The sequence below is a fragment of the Chiloscyllium punctatum genome, chromosome 8 (assembly GCF_047496795.1).
Source record: "Chiloscyllium punctatum isolate Juve2018m chromosome 8, sChiPun1.3, whole genome shotgun sequence".
NCBI lineage: Eukaryota > Metazoa > Chordata > Chondrichthyes > Orectolobiformes > Hemiscylliidae > Chiloscyllium > Chiloscyllium punctatum.
This window is the reverse complement of record NC_092746.1, coordinates 115,915,119-115,936,091: the sequence shown is the minus strand read 5'-3', so window position 1 is coordinate 115,936,091 and position 20,973 is coordinate 115,915,119. Positions and strand designations below refer to the sequence as shown.

General features: G+C 44.5%; 1 protein-coding gene across 3 annotated transcripts in view; it reads right to left on the bottom strand.

Annotated features, from left to right (window-relative positions):
- scn5lab (sodium channel, voltage gated, type V-like, alpha b) overlaps positions 1 to 20,973 on the bottom strand; it is a 501,419-nt gene that overhangs the window by 336,948 nt on the left and 143,498 nt on the right. For all 3 annotated transcript variants that reach the window (XM_072576302.1, XM_072576305.1, XM_072576304.1), the window contains exon 8: positions 7,472 to 7,708. In XM_072576302.1, coding sequence (XP_072432403.1) covers positions 7,472 to 7,708 — 237 coding nt within the window. The remainder of the gene's footprint in view (positions 1 to 7,471; positions 7,709 to 20,973) is intronic.

Here is a 20,973-nt window from a genome sequence, read left to right as displayed (position 1 = left end):
GCATTAAAGACAGACCATCACCAAAGAACTGGGTAAGAGGACCACTGCACAAGCATTTCATACAATCTATACAGTGTGGAAGCAGGTCATTCAGCCCACACCAACCCTCTAAGGATCATACCACCCAGACCCACTCCCTGTAACCCTGCATTTCACATGACTAACCCACCTAGCCTGCACACTGCAGACAATTGAGCTTAACCAGTCCACCCAGCCTACACATCTTTGGACTGTGGGAGGAAATCAGAGCACCCGGAGGAAACCCACACAGACATGGGGAGAATGTGCAAACTCCACTCACACAGTCATCCAAAGGTGAGAATCGAACCAGGTTCCTAGTGCTGTGAGGCAGCAGTGCTAACCACTGAGCCACCGTGCCGCCCTGCTTTTACCCTTGAACACACAGGCTTTTATCAGTGAAAATCCTGATGAGATTGACAGTATTTGACAATATTGGGATAATCACAATAGTGTGATACCTGTCCACGGGGAGCATGTAAGACATAATCAGCTATGGAAACAGATAAGGGGCATTTTGATAAGGCTTCAATTTAAACCATAATCCATTGATTTATCGCTCAGCTTTGCCGATGGATGAGTATGCATCAACTGTTGTCAGTCAGTGTGGATCAGTGCATTTATTTTTATACTCTGATTAAAGTCACATTCTTCTGCAATTATTCAGCTGAAATCAATGGCCTTTGGCAAGCTGGATTGCTGTTCCAGAATGTTTTTTTTTTAAAATGAAGTGTGATTTGATTTGTTTTTTGACATTCCCTACATGACAAATTTGTGTTGGCCAATGTTGGCGTGTTAGGATTTTCACTTGGCCATTGTCACTTGTCAGGCTATAAATCACAGGCCCACTCTGGACTGGAATCAACTATTTCTGTTCTTTTTCATATAAACGCACACACACACACAGATATACAGACACACACACAGATACACAGACACACACACGCACAGACACACACACTCACACACATAAAGACATGCACACAGATAGACACGCACACATACACACTGACTGACACACACACACAGACACACACGCACAGACACACACACACACACATAAAGACTTGCACACAGATACACACACACACATACACTTGCATGGACAGACACACACAGATATACACATGCACACACACAGACTCACAGATACACACACACGCACACAGACTCACACATGCACACACACGCAGATACAAACACACACACACACTAAGACACACACACATGCACACGCAGATACACACAAGCACACACCCGTGCACGCACACACACACATGCACACACACACATGCACACACACACACATACACACACACACGCACACGCACACACACAGATACAAACACACACACTCACACACAAGCACATGCATAGATACATTCACTGGCAGATACATCTAGTGCACACATTGTTGTGACCTCTGTGGTCAACAGCAATAAGAAATATGGTGATTACTTAGTTTCATTTGATATTCTGATTTCCTTTCAGAATCAGGTTCTGTGTCATGATTTATTGTATTCAGATTTGAAGCTGAAACAGTCACCCAAAGGGCACAAATATTTTAAAACAACTGTGGTTATGGGACTTCCAAAGATGTTTCCTCCCCTGGCACAGGAAGACACACAAACCAACTTTTTGAGCATGTTACATGCTAGACACTACACCAAGCAGGATGTAGATCACTCCGCCTGTAATTAATGGGAGGTGAGTGGGCCAGTGTAGAAGCTCAGGAGAATCGGACTATCTGCATGACAAGGTATTGGAATATCCATCACCTTCTGAGGCCAATGCCCTTGACAAGGTCATTCAATGCCCCCTTCCTGCAGTCGTTCAATCCTCAGCTTGGCAGACCTCAGCCATCCCATCCCCCATTCTCCTTCCCAACATCCCTACCCCCTGACCACCCCCACCCCCCCACCCCCCAACAGTCCTTATTGAAGGTCTCCGGGAATGCCGATACAACGCTGTTACAACGTTTGAAATGTCAGTAAAGGGTGCCAAAGATCCTATTGTGTTGAAATGATGACTGAAAATAGCACAGTCAACTGGGAAGGAACTTCTAATGGAGAGAGGAATGTGCAAAAGCCTTTCTGAAAACCAAGCTGCTTTGTCATTTTTATTCACTGCCTTTTTCAGGACAAATGCAAGAATTTCAAATTTCATACAATCGAGCAGTTTATTCTCCGTGACAACAGCATCTCCTTGGCCATTCAGAGGTGATTTGTTAACCAATGGTCTCCTTTTCTCCTGCAGTATAATTTTTTGCAAGACCATTCGATATAGTAGCAAAGATTCAGCCATTCGGCCCATCGAGTCTGGTCTGCCATTCTATCACGGCTGATAAGTTTCTCAACCCCCTTCTCCTGCTTTCTCCCCATAACCCTTGATCCCTTTGCTAATCAAGAACCTACCTATCTCTGTTTTAAATGACTTGGCCCCTACAGCCCTCTGTGGCAAAGAGTTCCAATTCCTCCTCATCTTAGTTCCAAAGGGTCATGCTGAGACTGTGCCCTCAGGTCCTCGTCTCTTGTATTGGGGAAACATCTTGTCCACATCCACTCTATCCAGGCCACTCAGTATTCAGAACACCCCCCTCCCCCATCCTTCTAAGCTCCATCAAATACAGACCCAAGTCCTCAACTGTTCCTCATGTGACAATCCCTTCAATCTCAGGATCACTCTCTGGATGTTCTGCTCACAATATTCCAAGTGCACTCTGACCAGAGCCTTACAAAGCTACAGCAGTACATCTCTGCTCTTAGATTCCAACTCTCTCAAAAAAACATGAATCGCATTCGCCTTCCGAAGTGCCAACTTTTTTTTAATTCACTTGTGGACACTGCTGGCTGGTCAGCATTTATTGCTCAACCCTAGTTGCCTTTGAGAAGGTTATAGTGAGCTGCATTCCTAAAACACTTCAGTCAGTGTACTGTGGATTGACCCACAATGCTGTTAGGGATCGAATTCCAGGATTTTTACCCAGAGGCAGTGAAGGAATGGCAACAGATTTCTACATCAGGAGGGGAATTTGCAGGTGATGGTGTTCCATATATCTACTGCCTATGTCCTTCTCGATGGGAGTGGTTGTGGGTTTGGAAGGTTCTGTTTAAGGATATTTGGTTGAATTTCTGTGGTGCATCTTATGGATAGTACATGTAGAAGATGCTTTATCCAACACGCTCGGGACCAGCTGTTTCTCGGAATTCGGAATTTTTCGGTTTTCAGAATAAGTGACAGTTTAATGGTGAAATTTTTAACCATCTTAGCAGAGAAGCAGACTTCTAAGTTAGAACATGCTTGGCCATTCCCCACCATCCCCCCACCCCCCACCCCTCCCCGCCCGACGTCGCATCTGAGTGACATAAATTGAGTGGGTGTCGACTTGGGTTAACTGTTTGCTCACCAAACAACCTTTTTAATGAAAAAAAAACTTCACAAACAAAAGCTTCCAATTTCAGAGCTTATCGGGTTTTGGATGTTTAGTTAAAGGATCCTCTACACTGTTTCTACTGAGCACAAGAGATGGAGACAGTAGATACTTGGGCTAATTAAGTGGGCTGCTTTGTCCTGGATGGTGTCAAGCTTCTTGAGTGTTGTCAGAGCTGCAACCATCCAGGCAAGTGGGGGGCATTCCTTCACACTCCTGACTTGTAGGTGATGGACAGGCTTTGGGGAGTCAGGAGGTGAGTTACTACCCACAGTATTCCTAGCCTCTGACCTGCTCTTGTAGCCATTGTATTAATGTGGTTGAGTCCGGTTCAGTTTCTGGTCAATAGTAACCCCCAGAATGTTGGTAATAGGGGATCCAGTGGTGGTAACACCAATTAATGTCATGTGGTGGTAATTGTCTCTTATTGAAAAGGGTTATTGCCTGGCATTTGTGTGGCATAAATGTTACATGCCGCTTGTCAGCCCAAACCTTGTTGCATTTCATCATGGACTGTTTCTGTGTCTGAGGAGTCGTGAATGGTGTTGAACAATGTGCAATCATCAGTGAACATCCCCACTTTCTGACCTTACGATGGAGGGAAGGTCATTGATGAAGCAGCTGAAGATGTTTGGGCCTAGGACACTACCCTGAGGAACTCCTGCAGAGATGGCCAGGAGCTGAGGTGACTGATCTCCAACAACCATAACCACCTTCCTATCTGCCAGGTAGAACACCAACAGTTGAGGGTTTGTCCCCTGATACCCACTGATTTCAGTTTTGCTAGGGCTCCTTGATTCCACACTCAATTGAATGTGGCCTTGATTTCAAGGGCAATCACTCTCACCCTACCTCTGGAATTCAGCTCTTTCATCCATGTTCGAACCAAGGCTGTAATGGGGTCAGGAATTCTAGAATCTCCAAACCGTGGAAATAGCTAAAGCTTATCTACCCTGGTTTTTCCTGTTAATATCTTGAAGACCTTGACCTTAAACTTCTCAATTCTAGAGAAGGAAGGCCTAATTTGTAGAACTGCTCCTCAAACCTTAACCGCTGGAGACCACGTGTCATTCTTGTAAACCTACACTGTACTCCCTCCCAAGGCTCCTTCCTGAGGTATGGTGCTGAGATCTGCTCACAATACTCCAAGTGGGGTCCAACCAGCATTTTGTATAACTGCAGCATAACCTCTGCATCAGAACCATTGCGTTATTTTGTTATTGTCTTTGAGTGTTTTTTTTTTCACTACTAAGGATACTGAAAATGAAGGGAGATAGAGCCAGGGAGGAAGAGTGGTGGAGTTGGGGGTGTGGGGAGCAATACTATTTGGGAAAACACTGGAAGATAGCAAATGAATCACAAAAAGCTAGCATCCAAGTTCAGCAGGAAAGCAAATTAGAATCTTGGTCTTTATTTCAAAGGAAATGGAGTATAAAAGTGGGGTTGGCGGTTGGGGGCTGGGGGGGGGGGGGGGGGAGGTGGGCATGTTTGCTAGAAATACACAAAGCACTTGTCAGAATATTCAGGTTCCTCTATTTAAGGAAAGGTTAAAAGCCACCCAAACAGGTTCACTTTGCTGATACTAGGTATGAAGGGATTGTTTTACAAAGCAGATGACTATGAGTAGATTGGACCTGTACTCATTGGAATATAAAGGAATGACAGGCAACTTTATTCAAACATACCAGATTCTTAGGGGACTTGACAGGGTCAATGAGAAAGGTTGTTTTCCCTTGGAAGAGAGCCCAGGACCAGAAGACAGAATCTCAGAATAAGGGATTGCTCACTTAAGACTGAGATGAGAAGGCATTTCTTCTCCCAGATGGTAGTGAATCTGTGGAATTCTTTCCAACAGATGGGTTGTTGTGGTTGGATTATTAAGGCAGAGATCCAGGTTTTTAATAAGGAAATGGAATGAAGAGCTCTGTGGAAAAGGCAGGAAAGCGGAGTTGAGGGTTATCTGACCAACCATGATCTGATTGAATGGTGGAGCAGACTCCATGAGCTGAATGAAAGTCGACGTTACGCGCAAAAGCCCTTCATCAGGAATTCCTAATGAAGGACTTTTGCCTGAAACATCGATTTTCCTGCTCCTTGGATGCTGCCTGATCTGCTGTGCTTTTCCAGCACCACTCTAATTTTGACTCTAATCTCCAATATCTGCAGTACCCACTTCTGCCTCGATGGGCTGAATGGCCTATATTCTGCTCCTACACCTTATAGTCTTACAATATGATTTAACACGAGTGAATATCTTCAGGAACTGATGGCCTCTTGACGTACACGGCCTAACATAAGGTAGCAAAAACTTGCAGTACTTGGGCCACAGCAAGGGCGGCTTCACTGGGTGAAGCACCTTTGGTGACACTGTCTTTTTTGCCCTCCTGTGCTAGGAACAGGCACATACTGTACTCAAAAGATAATGGGAAGAGGGCCCAGAATACAGCATTCAGATATCATTGACTGCTGCTTAGCTTACCTTGCGGTTGCTGCAAGAAAATCCTCTGTAAACATGAAATTTAATTTCACTCAAGCGTCTGTTTGCTTTAGCAATATCAATATTTGGATGAAGTAACCAGATAACCCATATGTTCATTAGGATTAGGTTGTGGGTGGAGGGGGTGGGGAAGGGGGGGGGAAGAGGAGTAGGCTAGAGGGAAGGACAATCCAAATGTATTCAATCATTCTTTGCCTAGTTAAGACAGGAACTGTCCGGCAGCCTCCAAACTTCGGCCTCGCCCCTTGGCAAATTTGGACACGTGCAATGTCTCCTGGTCACGAGGATTTGGGTTTGGAGTGGGGCTCTGGTGGATTTTGAACCAAAGGTTCCAGAGTCGATGTTTAAGCAAGACACAAACATTGCTTACCTTGCTCTGAGTAGAGACGACCCTTTCACATTTCAATTTACCCCCATTTCACATCCCCTTTTCTCTTTCTGCACCATTAACAACCTCTTTGCACAACTCTGTCAAAAGTATAAAAACCATTTACCAACTCCTTTTGGATCTGAAGAAGAGATGCATTTTATTCATTCACGGAATGTGGGTATCACTACCTGGCCCAGTGCTTATTGCCCAGAGGGCAGTCAAGAGTCAGTCATGTAGATATTTAATCAGGAAGGGAATCAAGGGTTGGGGGAATTGATCGTCAGTGGTCTCACTGAATAGCAGGACAAACTTAATCATGGAATCCCTATAGGCCATTCAGCCCATCAAGTCCACACCGACCTTCCAAAGAGCATCGCACCCAGACCCAGCACCCTACCCTTTCCTTCTAACCTCACACCTGCTATGCTGAATCCACCTAACCTGTACATCGTTGGACTTTAGGATGAAACCCACACAGACACGGGGAGAGTGTACATCGTTGGACTGTAGGATGAAACCCACACAGACACGGGGAGAGTGTACAAACTCCACACAGACAGTCGCCCAAGGCTGGAATGGAACCCAGGTCCCTGGAGTTGTGAGGCAGCAGTGCTGACCACTGAGCCACCATGCCATCTGAATAAGCAGAATGATCTAATTCTGCACCTATATCATATGATCTTGTCAAAATCAACCATATGGGAGGCCATGGCTTCGTGGCATTATTGCAGGACTGTTAATTCAGACACCCAGGAAATGTTCCCTGGAACCCAGTGTCAAATCCTGCCTTGGCAGATGGTGGAATTTGAATTCAATAAAAATCTGGAATTAAACATCTACTGATGATCATGAAATCACTGTCGATTACTGGGAAAAACCCATTTGGTTCACTTTAGGGAAAGAAACTGCCATCCTTACCTAGTCTGGCCTACATGCAACTCGAGACCCACAGCAATGTGGGTGACTCTAACTGCCCTCTGGGTAATTAGCCAGCCTGGTCAGTGGCCCCCTCATCCTGTGAAAGAATCATTTCTAAAAAAACCGTTCTCAACTGTGCGACAAAACGTGTCAAGGAGCTGATTGGCTTTCCCCTGATCCTAGACATCTCATATGGATCTTGACCACACCGTAAACAGCTTTGACATCTATGGCTTACCTTTATTGTTAATAAATTCTTCGAAGGGTTCATTCCAGGGCCAAACGTACTCCCCTGTCTCATTAATCACGGTCTCGCCATATATTCGCCAGTCTCGCACACATTTGTGACGCAAGTTCCCCATGAAAAGCTGAAGACCAATGAGTGCAAAGACACTTAAGCAGAACACAGTCAGAATCATGACATCGGCTAGCTTCCTCACGGATTGTATCAATGCGCCTACAATGGTTTTTAAGCCTGCAAGGAAATATTAGAATATTTAGCTCAATGGAGATAGCACGCAGTCAACGTTATCAGGAAATTAACTCAAACTGATTGATGATGTAATGTTTCTTTCCACTACATTGTGACAGACACTGTTTTCAAAAAAAGAGATAAGAATGGAAAAGCTCACATTTTATTTACATTGCAATGGGCGTGATTTCCACCCCTCCCCCCCCCCCCAACACACCACCCCCCCGACAAGATATTCACCCCCTTCTCGCCGTCTCACCAAGTTATTTGTGAGCATGGAGGTCCAGGGGCAGTCATCTCTGCCAGTTAAGAGCCTCAAGTAATCCGTTACTGGCTCCTTAAGGGCATCAACAAGCCCACCTCAGCCCACCCGCTGTGAGGTTGCGGCTAATTTCCTGACTCAGAAACCAGGGTGACCCCATTCTGCTAGGTTTGGCTGGGGTTCGAAAGGGGGATTCCGGGGCTAATCAGAGATGTGGTGGGGTGGGGGGAGGGGGAGGGGGAGGGGGTGACTCAGAAAGCCACCCCATGCCCTTTCCTCCAAATGTCCCTCATCCCGTAACCCCGAACCCATGACAAGAGTCTAGAAGATTTCTCACTACTGCAGCCTTCGAAGAGCAGGCCTCAATTAGTGGGCCTCAGGACCCAGACGCTGATGACCCCTGAATGTTGCAGCCTGTGATAGGCCAAGAAACCCACTTGTCAGTATGTAGTGAACTGATTGGTGAATGACTGGTCTGGGTGACGGGGATTGCATGTTAACTTTTAACTCAGGATCAACAAAATCACACCCAATAGAAATTGTCATGTAGATACAGACCATTCACCCCAGTGCTCCATGTTCTATACAAGCTGTCTTCCACATAACTTCATCTGACCTTGTCACACCTTTTGCCCTCATTGAGATTCCTCTTTCAGTGCACCAATACCAAACAACTCATCCACTCCCCCCAGTAACAAGTTCCACCTTTTCCACATGTGTTGACTAATTTTGGGAGTAATTATCAAGAACAAAGTTGTGTATTCTCATGTGAATGTCTGAGTCAGCAGTAGCTGTAAGTTCCTTAAGTCTGCTCTGTCATTTCTTAAGATCATGACCGGTCTGATTGTAAACTCAAACCCATATTCTCACCTACTCCCAATAACCTTTCACCCCTTGGTTTCACAAGAATCTATCCGCTCCTGTTTTAAAGGTAGGCAGGGTGTCTTTTCAGGAAGCGGGTGCCAAAACCTCACAACCCACTGACAGAAACAAAATTCACCCTGTCTCTTTTAATTCTCCTGTAAGAGAAAATGTTCTCTCCAATTTCATTGTACCAAAACCCCTCAGGATCTCATATGCTTCAATTAATTCAACTTTTAGTCTCCAAAGTTCTGGAGATATGAGTCAGGCCTGTTCAGTACTTCTTATAAAACAACACACTCATTCCAGGTATTAGTCTAGTAAACCTTCTCTGGATTGCTTCTGACATATCTATTAGGAGAAAGTGAGGACTGCAGATGCTGGAAAACAGAGTCGAGAGTGTTGTGCTGGAAAAGCACAGGAGGTCAGATTCCTGATGATGGGTTTATGCCCGAAACGTCGATTCTCCTGCTCCTCAGATGCAGCCTGACCTGCTGCGCTTTTCCGGCACCACGCTTTCTAAACATATTGATGTCTACCTTTCAATAAGGTAATCAATACTGTGCACAGCACATCAGATATAGTTTCACCAGCGCCCTATACAACAGAAGCATAACTTTCATATTTCTATATTCAACTCCCACATGATGACTGGTGACATTTCATTTACTTTGCTAATTGCTTTTTGTACCTGTGACTCCTGCCCTCAGATACCCTGACCCCACGGTATCGCACAGCTCTGGATTATGATTTATGATTGAGGTGTACAAAATAATGAGAGGAATAGATAGAGTCAATAGCCAGAGACCTTTCCCCAGGGCAGGACTGACTGGTACGAGGAGTCATAGTTTGAAGATATTAGGAGGAAGGTATAGAGGAGACGTCAGAGGTAGGTTCTTTACGCAGAGAGTTGTGAATGCATGGAATGTGTTGCCAGCGGTGGTGGTGGAAACAGAGTCATTGGGGACATTTAAGTGACTGCTAGACATGCACATGGAGAGCACTGAGTTGAGGGGTGCGTAGGTTAAGTTACTATATTTTACATTAGGATTAAATCTCAGCACGACATCATGGGCCTGTTCTGTGCTGTACTTTTCTATGTTCTTTGTTCTATGTTCTATGATCCTCCTGAAAAATCTTTCTCTTTTTTTAAAAAAGGAGTCAAGGTGCAAGCGAAGAGCACAATTCACTCCATATATCAAAATCGAAGCAAGTTTGGAATGAACAAATTTTCCATTTTATAATTCACCACTCAGAGAGCCTGGTTAGTACTAGAAGTGTGTCTAGAAACAGTGCTGTCCATTAAATGGATTTAAGAACCAAACTAAAGAGAAGAAAATAGGAAGGGATGAGACGAGGATCTGGAGAACACACTGTCAACACTGATTATTGTCAAACACAGAGGGAAGAGGAGGGAAGAAGGGATAGCAGGGTTGAGATTAACAAACCAGATGGCTACTTTCCTATTGGTCATTTTTTGAAAAGTATGAATGACTCCAAACATGCTGAGAAGTTGCTGACCATTTAACCCAACTGGACCATGTGATTCTTTATGCTCCACATGGAGTCTCCACAGGCAATTTTTTATGAGACAAATTTTTCAACTCACACTAATATTCACTAACGTTCTTTAGGAAAGGAAATCTGCCATCCTTACCTGGTCTGGCCTACACGTGATTCCAGACCCACAGCAATGTGGTTGACTCGTAACTGCCCTCTGGGTAATTAGAGATGGGTAATAAATGCTGGCCTAGCCAGAGAAGTCCCCATGCCATGAACAAATAAAACAATTTGCAACCCCAGCCATCAGATGTTGGTAAAGATGACTTTGCAGGGATCTAACTTCTGGAAAGAATAACAGTAAATCAGGCTGTGTTATCCCTGCAAAGTCTTCCATAACAGCATCTGATGCTACAATTTTTTTTTATTTGTTCATGGGATGAGGGTGTCACTGGTTGGACCAGGATTTATTGTCTATCCCTAATTGCCCAGAGGGCAGTTATGAGTCAACCACATTGCTGTGGGTCTGAAGTCACATGTAGGCCTGAACGGATAAAGTTTCCTTCATCAAAGGACATTAGTGAACCAGAGGGGTTTTTCTGACAATCAATAACAGTTGAGTGGCCACTATTAGACCCCTAACTCCAAGTTTTAATGAATTTTAAGTCACCATCCTGATTCTGATTCTGACATGAGCATTCATTTCTCAAGAACATAGCAGGGCCATTCAGCCCCTCCAGCCTGTTCCACTGACGTTCTGTCCCTTAACCCTTTTTGTCCCCCTTGGTTTCTTATCCCTCAACACTGGTAAATAGGCAAAGTCTTTTCCCTGGGGTCGGGGAGTCCAGAACTAGAGGGCATAGGTTTAGGGTGAGAGGGGAAAGATATAAAAGAGACCTAAGGGGTAACTTTTTCACACAGAGGGTGGTACATGTATGGAATGAGCTGCCAGAGGAAGTGGTGGAGGCTGGTACAATTGCAACATTTAAGAGGCATTTGGATGGGTATATGAATAGGAAGGGTTTGGAGGGATTTGGGCTAGATGAGGCAGGTGGGACTAGATTGGGTTGGGATATCTGATCGGCATGGACGGGTTGGACCGAAGGGTCTGTTTCCATGCTGTACATCTCTATGACTGGTGCCCAGCTGAAATTTACCAAACTCAATCCTAATATTCTCCACTTGCTTGCCTTAACAGCTTGTATTTTTGTTTAGGAGAGAGCTCCTGGTTGCCTCTCTTATTTGATATCACCTTCTGAATGACTCGGCTCCAAGTTTAAGGTTATGCCCCTTTCTTCTGCATTTCAGAAAACTATCAAATATAATTTGATCTTTAAAGTCCAGTTATGGAGTCATAGAGACTTTCAGCACAGAAACAGATCCTTCAGTCCAACTTGTCCATGCTGACTAGGTATCCGAAATTAATCTTATCGCATTTGCCAGCGTTTGGCCCATATCCCTCTAAACCCTTCCCACTCATATCCAGATGCCTTTTAAACGCTGTAACTATACTAGCCTGCACCACTTCCTCTGGTAGCTCATTCCACACACCCACCACCCTCTGTGTGAAAAGGTTGCCTCTTAGGTCCCTTTTACATCTTTCCTCTCTTACTTTTAACCCATGCCCTCTCCCATCCTAGGGAAAAGACCTTGTCTATTTACCCTATCCATGCCCAGAATGATTTTCTAAACCTCTAGAAGGTTACCCCTCAGCGTCCTATGCTTCATGGAAAATAGCCACAGCCTCTCCCTGTAGCTCAACCCCCTCCAACCCTGGAACAATCCTCTCTGAACCCTTTCAAATTTCACAACATCTTGTTCTACAATTGGAGTCAAGTAACCAACTCAATGCTTGTCTCCATCTGAAGTCTATGGTGTTTAATATTCATAGATTCATATAGCACGGAAAAAGGCCCTTTGGCCCATTGTGTATGCCTCAACATATCCACCACTCAAAGTGTGGTAGTCCCAATTTCCTGCACTTGTCCCATACCCTTGAATATTATGATAGTCGAACAGTGGTCTTTCTGCTGAATTATAAGGGATAAGATGATGCCTCGATATTCAGTTACAAAGCTAATGATGCAGCTCAGTAACACTCAGCTAGTACAGTTGATGCCAGCCACATATTGACAGGCAAACATTCAGAAACAATCAATGAAATGTTTCACCAAAAATAGTGTGGCCATGTTTCATGATGATTTGCAATTATCCACTTTCGCAGCTATTTGCCATGCCTTGGTCTAGCTGGTGAACCGCAGGCTGCCATCTTCCCCTCAACTACACCGAGTAGATGCCATTCCAGAAGGTAAGCCTAGCCTTCACAGAGCGGTGAATGTAAATTCTTGGGGAGGGAGGACAGCACATCCCTTTGAAGCAGAGAGGTTGTTTCTAGAAACTAGAATTGGAGGGCACAGCCTCAAAATTTAGGACTGAGCTGAGGAAGAATTTCTTCTCCCAAAGGGATGTGAAACTGTAGAATTCCCTGCCCTGTGAAATAGTTCAGGCTTCCTCATTGAATACCTTTAAAGCTAAGATAGGTAACTTATTGAACGCTAAAAGGTTATAGTGAGTGGGCAGGTGCATGGGGCTGAGTCAACCGTGACCTTATTGAATGGCCTACTCCTGCTCCTATTTCTTTTATTCTTAACAAACCTGAAGGATTACTGGGAGCTATGCAGGAATGTACAGTTGACGTTAAAAAACAGATCAGCCATGGTCTTATTGCGTGGTGGAGCAGGCTCGGAGGACCAAGCGATCTGCTCTTGTCCTTTGCTCATATGTTCATAACCTTCTGATAAAGGGGTAAACTGGGATCTTGTCTCTGGACATTCATCCCTTGGAAGGGAAGTAGTCCTCTAGTCAGAGGTATATGTAGAATAATAGAGTAGGGGGAAGGGGTCTGGCGTGTTACTCATTGCAGGGTCGGTGTGGACTTGTTGGGCTGAATGGCCTGTTTCCACACTGTAGGGATTCTATGAATCTACTAACCTATTTTATTCAGTCATGGAATATGAGCATCACTAGCATTTATTGCCCATTCCTAATTGCCCTTGGATTCAATGGAATAGCATTCTCAGCCCTTTCAGAGGGCAGTTATGAGTCAACACGTTTTTTGGGTCTAGAGGCATTTGTAGGCCAGAGACCAGGTAAGGATAGCAGATTCCTTCCCAACAAGGACATTAGTGAATCAGATATGTTTTTATGACAAACTGACTATGGTTTCATGGTCGTCACTAGACTTTAATTCCAGATTTTTTATTGAATTCAAATTTCACTGTCTACTCTAGTGGGAGATGCACCCGGGTCCCCAGAACATTACCTGAGATTATTAGCCCATTGCCTCCTCTTAAATGATATAGAACAAGCAGTTCAGTAACTTGGGCCTTGACTGGCCAGAGTCCAGCAGAATGAGAGGTGATCACATGGAAATATGACATTCTAAAGGGGATGGGTAGTTTCAACTGGAAATCCCATTCCTACGAAGTTAACACCATTGCTGAATATCACCAATTTTGTCTGCTATTGCAACTGTTTTGGGGTTAGCTAGGTGTCCAAAAGCAGCATGTTTAGTGTACATTTCAAGACAAAAAATGTATCTCCATGTTCAGATGTTAACAGTCATCAGAGAAATATATCATTGGGTGGCACGGTGGTTAGCACCGCTGCCTCACAGCACCAGAGACCTGCCTCAGTCAACTGACTGTGTGGAGTTTGCACATTCTCCCCATGTCTGCGTGGGTTTCCTCTGGGTGCTCCTCCCACAGTCCAAAAATGTGAGGGTTAGGTGAATTGGCCATGCTAAGTTGCCCGTACTGTTAGATGAAGGGGTAAAAGTAGGGGAATGGGTCTGGGTGGGTTGCGCTTCCCTGGGTCAGTGTGGACTCGTTGGGGTGAAGGGCCTGTATCCACACTAAGTAATCTAATCTAATCATATAGTTTATCTGATCATTATTGTATTACTGTCTGTGGGGAGCTGGCATAAACTGACTAGTACATTTCTCTGATCCCCTGCCTGATATTGATTAAAACCTGGGAATAGAGTTTACCTTATTGCTTGGTATGATCAGCAGGTATTATAACTAGAGGTTCAGTCCCATCTTACTTAAGATATCACTTAAGGTTTATACCATGTATCAATGGTAATGAGGTGGAGATGGTCCAACTTCCAAGGAGCGACAATCACTCACAATCTCTCCTGGGCCACCCATTTGATGCAACGGTCAAGAAAGCACAACAATGCCTCTACTTCCTCAGGAGGCTAAGGAAATTCGGCATGTCCAGAAGAACTCTTACCAATTTTTATAGATGCACAGTAGAAAGCACTCTGGATGCATCACGGTTTAGTATAGCAACTACTCTGCCCAGGACCATAAAAAAACTACAGAATTGTGAACACAAGTGAGTCTGTCATGCAAGCCAACCTTCCACTACACTTCTCGCTGCCTTGGAAAGGTAGCCAATAGCACCAAAGACCAACCCCGCCCACCCCCACCCCCCCATCCCCACCCCCACACCCCCCAAAGCTGTCATAATCCCTTCCAACCTCTTCCTTAAATTTATTTTGGTCTCTCTCTCTCTCTCTCTCTGTGCACCTTCCTTGTAGTCCTAACATTGCATCCCTCCCTCTGTTCTATTACCTTCATGCACTCTGTATGGCATGATCTACCTGTATTGCATGCAAAGCAAAACTTTGCACTAAACTTATGAGGATGTGGGCATCTGGGAGATAGGACAAAATGCTGAAGGAGCTGCACAAAATGGCTTCTGCATTGTTAAATTGCACTGAACCAGACAGAAACCATAAATCGCAGACTGATGTAGATCCAATTAATTTTCAGAAGTAACGGTTTAACCCCAACCACAAGACAGGACAAATACAATTCTGAGAATAAGAAATTGTACTAGGCTAAGGCAAAAAGGGCACACAGTCTTTGGAGAGTTTGATTGCTTGTTACTATTTGATCATGCTCTATGTCTGTCTATGAACAATATATATGAACCCTCTGCAAACTCTGTAAGTCGTTGGATTCTTTTGGGCCGATCAGAATCTCCCGACTTGGCCGTATCGAAGAATAAATGGTCGCTTGTGTGATTGACAAAGGGTCGTTTACAGGTGTGTTTATTAACCAATCGCGGAACCGAGAGACCCCCCCACCACCCCCCTCCCAGGGTTCAGATCTTCATCTAGGGACATGTGACAATAATACATCAGATCAAATATATAATAGGTTGACTCCAAGCATTAAAGTAATAGCTGAGAGTCTTAGTTGGAATCATTGAAATGTAAACTAAGTGATGAAAATAGTGTTAATATCTATAAGGAGACATTTCCTTTAAAATGTTACACTCAGCCTTTGTCTTTCAATTTATTTTTCAAAGCTACAGAAGTTGCACTCTGCTCACCATGTAAAAATATATACTGTTGCAATATCAATCTTTGCTGGATTCAGCTGCAGTCTGCACGTTTCTCCCCCTCAAAACTTTGATGCAATTTCTCTTACACAAACAAAATGATTATGCGTGGGGTGGAGGTAATTTAAATACAGAGCCCTAGCTAAATAATGATCAGGCAAGCATCAGGGAACAGAGAAAAAACATGTGGTTCTAAAAAGTGAATTTAATTTTCATGCCAACTGGGCAAAGTACAATATAGTTGCAGGTAGAACAGTAATACATTGTTAGAATGTATTCTGAACAGCTTTTGCTTCTTTGTCACTCTTTCCTGGGATGTGGTTATTGTAGGTGAGACCAGAATTTGTTGTGTATCCCTAATTCCCCTTGGTCTGAGTGGCTTGCTGGGCTATTTTGGAGGGCAGTTCAGAGTCAAACACAGGGTCAGGAGTCACATGTAGGCCAAACCAGGCAAGAATTCTATCCCTGCAGGAGTTTAGAGAATCTGATGGGGGTTCTAAGACAAATCGGGGAGAATTTTATGGTCGCTATTGCCTGAGACTAGCTTTCTATTCCATGGTGGGATATTTTACAGGGCAAATTATTTTGAGATTTACATCGGCGAGGGATCAATTAACACATGACACCAGTTTGAAGCGATTGACGAAAAGAAAAGTGGCAAAGAAGACAATTGTTTTCATGTAATGAGGTGTTAGGATTTGGAATGCATTGCCTGAGAGTGCAGCATTCAAAAGAGAATTATTTTGAAGGAGAAAAAAAAATTAATAGGCTGAGGAAAGAAAAGGCTGTGAGAGAAGGAATGGATGAGTTGTTCTGGTCAAGAGCTGGCACAAATACAATGGGCTGAATGGCCTCTGTCTGTGCTATCCTATGGTTGTCTAACCATTCTATGCCTTAACACTACCATCAAGGAATCTACCTACTCTAAATATAGTGCTGGGTAAGGGAGCAAGATTTGTTAACAACTTGTAAGGGAATATTTTGTAAACAATGACTGTAACGGAATGGAATTCCATATTTGATTTGAGAGGAAGAAGGGAAAATTAAAATAATTTGTGAATTTTTTTCAAATGAAGGGGCTTTCTCAGCCATTGACTGTGGAGCATATCCTCACTGGCTACAGCATCTCTCTGTGAAGCCTCAGTCGGCAATTGGCATCCCTTTGGCCCTTCTTTGGGAGGAGCTCTGTGTCAGATAGCTGTCAGACAACGCAGATTGGCTGCAGCCCTTAATTCCCAGCAATAGCAGTGGCCAGGGCTGGGGCAGCAAGCAGCCCCTGGAATCCCGGTCCCTGCTTTCCAGGGCCAGAGAAGTGCAGTGGATCTCGTGAGAGTGCAGGGAGGCCGGATTTGGGGTGGCATGGGGGTGATGGTGAGAGGCGGGAAGGGTACCATTGGGTGAAACAGCACAGAAACATTTGGTCCAACCAGTCCATACGCTTGATTCCGAGAACAATTGGCCATGGACAGCAGTAGAGGGAACAACATGATGAAAGTTGGGGGGGGCAGTAAAAGGAATAAATATGAATACCACTGGTGGCTCAGTGGTCAGCACTGCTGCCTCACAGCGCCAAGGACTTGGGTTCGATTCCAGCCTCGGGTGACTGGCTGGGTGGAGTTTGCACATTCTGCCTGTGTCTTAGCGAGTTTTGAGAAGATTTGTAATTCAGGTTGAGGTTTTGGATGTAGGTTTGCTCACTGAACTGGAAGGTTCATTTCCAGACGTTTCGTTACCCGACTATGTAACAACCTCAGTGGGCCTCAGGCGAAGCAATGCTGACAATTCCTGCTTTCTATTTATATGCTTGGGTTTTGTTGGGTTGGTGATGCCATTTCCTGTGGTGATATTATTTCCTGTGGTGAAGTCACTTCCTGTTCCTTTTCTCAGGGGGTGGTAGATGGAGTCTAACTCGATGTGTTTGTTGGTAGAGTTCTGGTTGGAATGCCATGTTTCTAGGAATTCTCATGCGTGTCTTTGTTTGGCTTGTCCTAGGATGGATGTGTTGTTCCAGTCAAAGTGGTGCCCTTCCTCATCTGTATGTAAGGATACTAGTGAGAGAGGGTCATGTCTTTTTTGTGGTTAGTTGGTGTTCATGTATCCTGATGACTTGGATGAATCAGACCCTTCAGTTTCAGCAGAAGAATCACTGGAGTTGAAACATTAACTCCGTTTTCTCTCACAGACGCTGCCAGGAATCTAATCTAATCTAATCTAATCAATTAAAAACTGAAAGAACCGCGGATGTTGGAAATCAGAAACAAAATCAGAAATCGCTGGAAAAGTTCAGCAGGTCTGGCAGCATCTGTGAAGAGAAATCAAAGTTAACATTATAGGTCAAGTGACCCTTCCTCAGAACTGATGGCAGCTGAGAAAAAGTTGTTTTTAATGCAGAAGTTAGGGTTGGGGGAGAGGATAAGGAGTAACGATAGGTGAATAGAGTCCAAAGAGAGAAAAACACAGTTGGACAGACAAAGGAGGTGATAAGAATCAGCCGGGGAGAATGAATAGCTCCAAATGGGGACTCTTACGGCTAGCAATGGGTTGTGTGTAATAGCAAACCATGTGATAATGAGGCCTGAAATGTGGGGGTTGGTGTAAGAACATAGGAGTATGTGTCTCAAGCCATACAATTGTTGAACCCATCATTGAGTCCAGAAGACTGTAGAGTTCCCGAGCGGATGAATGAATGAAAGATGAATGAATGTTTATTTATGCAAAGAGATATTGAGTCAGGGCGTGTGGGAGGTGGAGGAGGCTGCAATGTAAGTGAGCTGTCTGATTATATTCCATGCGCGAGATGTGAGGTGATGCACTGTGCATCTGAAAAAGACAAGTGAGAACACTTCCCTCATGTTGAGAGATACAGCAGCTGATAAAGAGCAAAGGGGTTTAACTGCACATGATAACTAAAGCTAGCACACAGCTACAAGGAGTAATCAGAAAGGCTAATGAAACGTTGGCCTTTCCCACACGGGTGTGAAGTGATGGTACAGTTATAACACTTGCTCAGATCCTATCTGCTTAGTTCAGAGCTGTTTGAATCGAAACGTCTGAAATGATTAAGGGTCAACACAGAGAATCTGCTTCTGGAAAGAAATTTGGAATGAGGGTAATTTTAATTTTAAGTTTAGAATTGGGGCAGGCTCAGATTAAAATCAGGAAGTTCAAACAAAGGGTAAAGAAAAGCAGAAACCCAGAAAGATGGCAAATGCTGGAATCCATGATGGCGGGGAGATAATGACATGGTGGTGATATCGCTGGACTAATCATCAGGAAGGCCAGGCCAGCATCCTGGACACAGGGGTTCAGATGGCACCTGGCAACATTTGAATTTAATAAGAAGCTAGTCCAATTTATATTGTTATAATAAGCCATCTGGTTCAGTAATATCCTTTAGGGAAGGACTTACATCTGACTCCAGCCCCACAACAATGTGGTTGACTCTTAACTGCCCAGTGGGCAATTAGGGATGGACTATGAATGCTGGCCTGGCCAGTGATGCCCACATCCCATGAATGAATATCAAAAAAAGATGAGAACCAAGGAATTTAAACAGAGGCATGGATATTCAGCTAAGGTCATTGTTGAGGACACTTTGGCAGTATTGCATTCAGTTCAATTCTGGTCTCCCTCCTATAGGAAAGATGTTGTGAAACTTGAAAGGGTTCAGGAAAGATTTATAAGGATCTGGCTAGGGTTGGACGGTTTGAGCGATAGGGAGTGTCTGAATAGGAGTGTCAGAGGCTGAGGGGTGACCTAACAGAAGTTTATAAAATCATAAGGGGCATGGATTGGGTAAATAGCCATGGCATTTTCCCACGGGCAGTGGAGTCCAAAGCTTGAGGGCACAGGTTTAAGGTGAGAGGGGAAAGATTTAAAAGGGACCTGAGGAGAAATGTTTTCACACAGAGGGTGGTGGGTGTATGGAATGAGCTGCCAGAGGAAGTGGTGGAGGCTGGTACAATTGCAATATTTAAAAGGCATCTGGATGGGTATATGAGTGGGAAGGGTTTAGAGGGATATGGGCCAAATGCTGGCAAATAGGACAAGATTAATTTAGGATATCTGGTCGACATGGACGAGTTGGACAGAAGGGTCTGTTTCTCTATGACTGTACACCTCTATGACTCCATGACCCAAACTGAAGATTGGTAACAGGTGTAAGGTGCTGAATGTGTTAATCACGCAGCATATTCCATGACAGTGGAGTTTACGAGGGAAGCATGAGAAATCTTACAAGAGCTCAATCAACACCACAACAATCTCCCGGTCATTCTGAGAGATAAAGAGGAGCCAGTCCGGATCCTGGTAACGCTCCATAGCAACGCATCTCTACCTGAGTGTTGAGAACCAACTTAGGTACAAGTTGCAGATTTAAAAACTGCTGCTGCTGCACTAGGTGGCTCTTATTAGATAAATCATTACAATTTCATTTGGCCTCACATCTGTGCTCAGTATAAAATGGCAGATAAGTTGCCATTAATGTAACTAGGATTTGGATAACAAGACGATTTATTAATTAAATCAGTGAGCATGAATTATTGATTTCTTCCAACAAACCAGGACATCAAATATGATTGTATAGCCCAGCTCTTAATCCGTAACTCGGGACTCGCTACCCAGTCTGACCTAGAGCCAGGGATGTAACAGACTGAGTGATGCAGCATTGCTGCGGCTGTGGGCTTTTGGTTAGGATGGACTGAATCCAATTTTTTTTGTGGGAGTTACCTCGAGGCTTTTGGACGGATTTTCTCCGAGTAGGATTTCTCACCAAATGTGCCTTGTTAGCTAGGGGAGAGTGAGGACCGCAGATGCTAGAGATCAGAGTCTAAAAAGGTGTGGTGCTGGAAAAGCACAGGCGGCCAGGCAGCATCTGAGGAGCAGGAGAGTTGATGTTTCGAACATAAACTCTTCCTCAGGAATCCGTTAGCCTTGTTAGCTACCTACTCCACCTTCGACGGCATCCCTCATGTCGAAGTGTATCTCCTGCTCGTACCACGTGCTGTTCCTGGGACACTGACACTGCCAGGATATCCCAGAATTGACCACATCCTTTGCCGCTAACGCCATCTTTAAAAGCCCAATGTGCACCCAGACAGTCGGAGCTGCCCCCTGCCCTTTTTCTGAGATTTGCCTGCTCATGGGTGGCTGAGGCATGTTTGGTGCTCCATTTTGTGGGCAGGGCCCTGGAGATCCCATTGGATATCCTCCTCACCCCTGGGGACCAGCA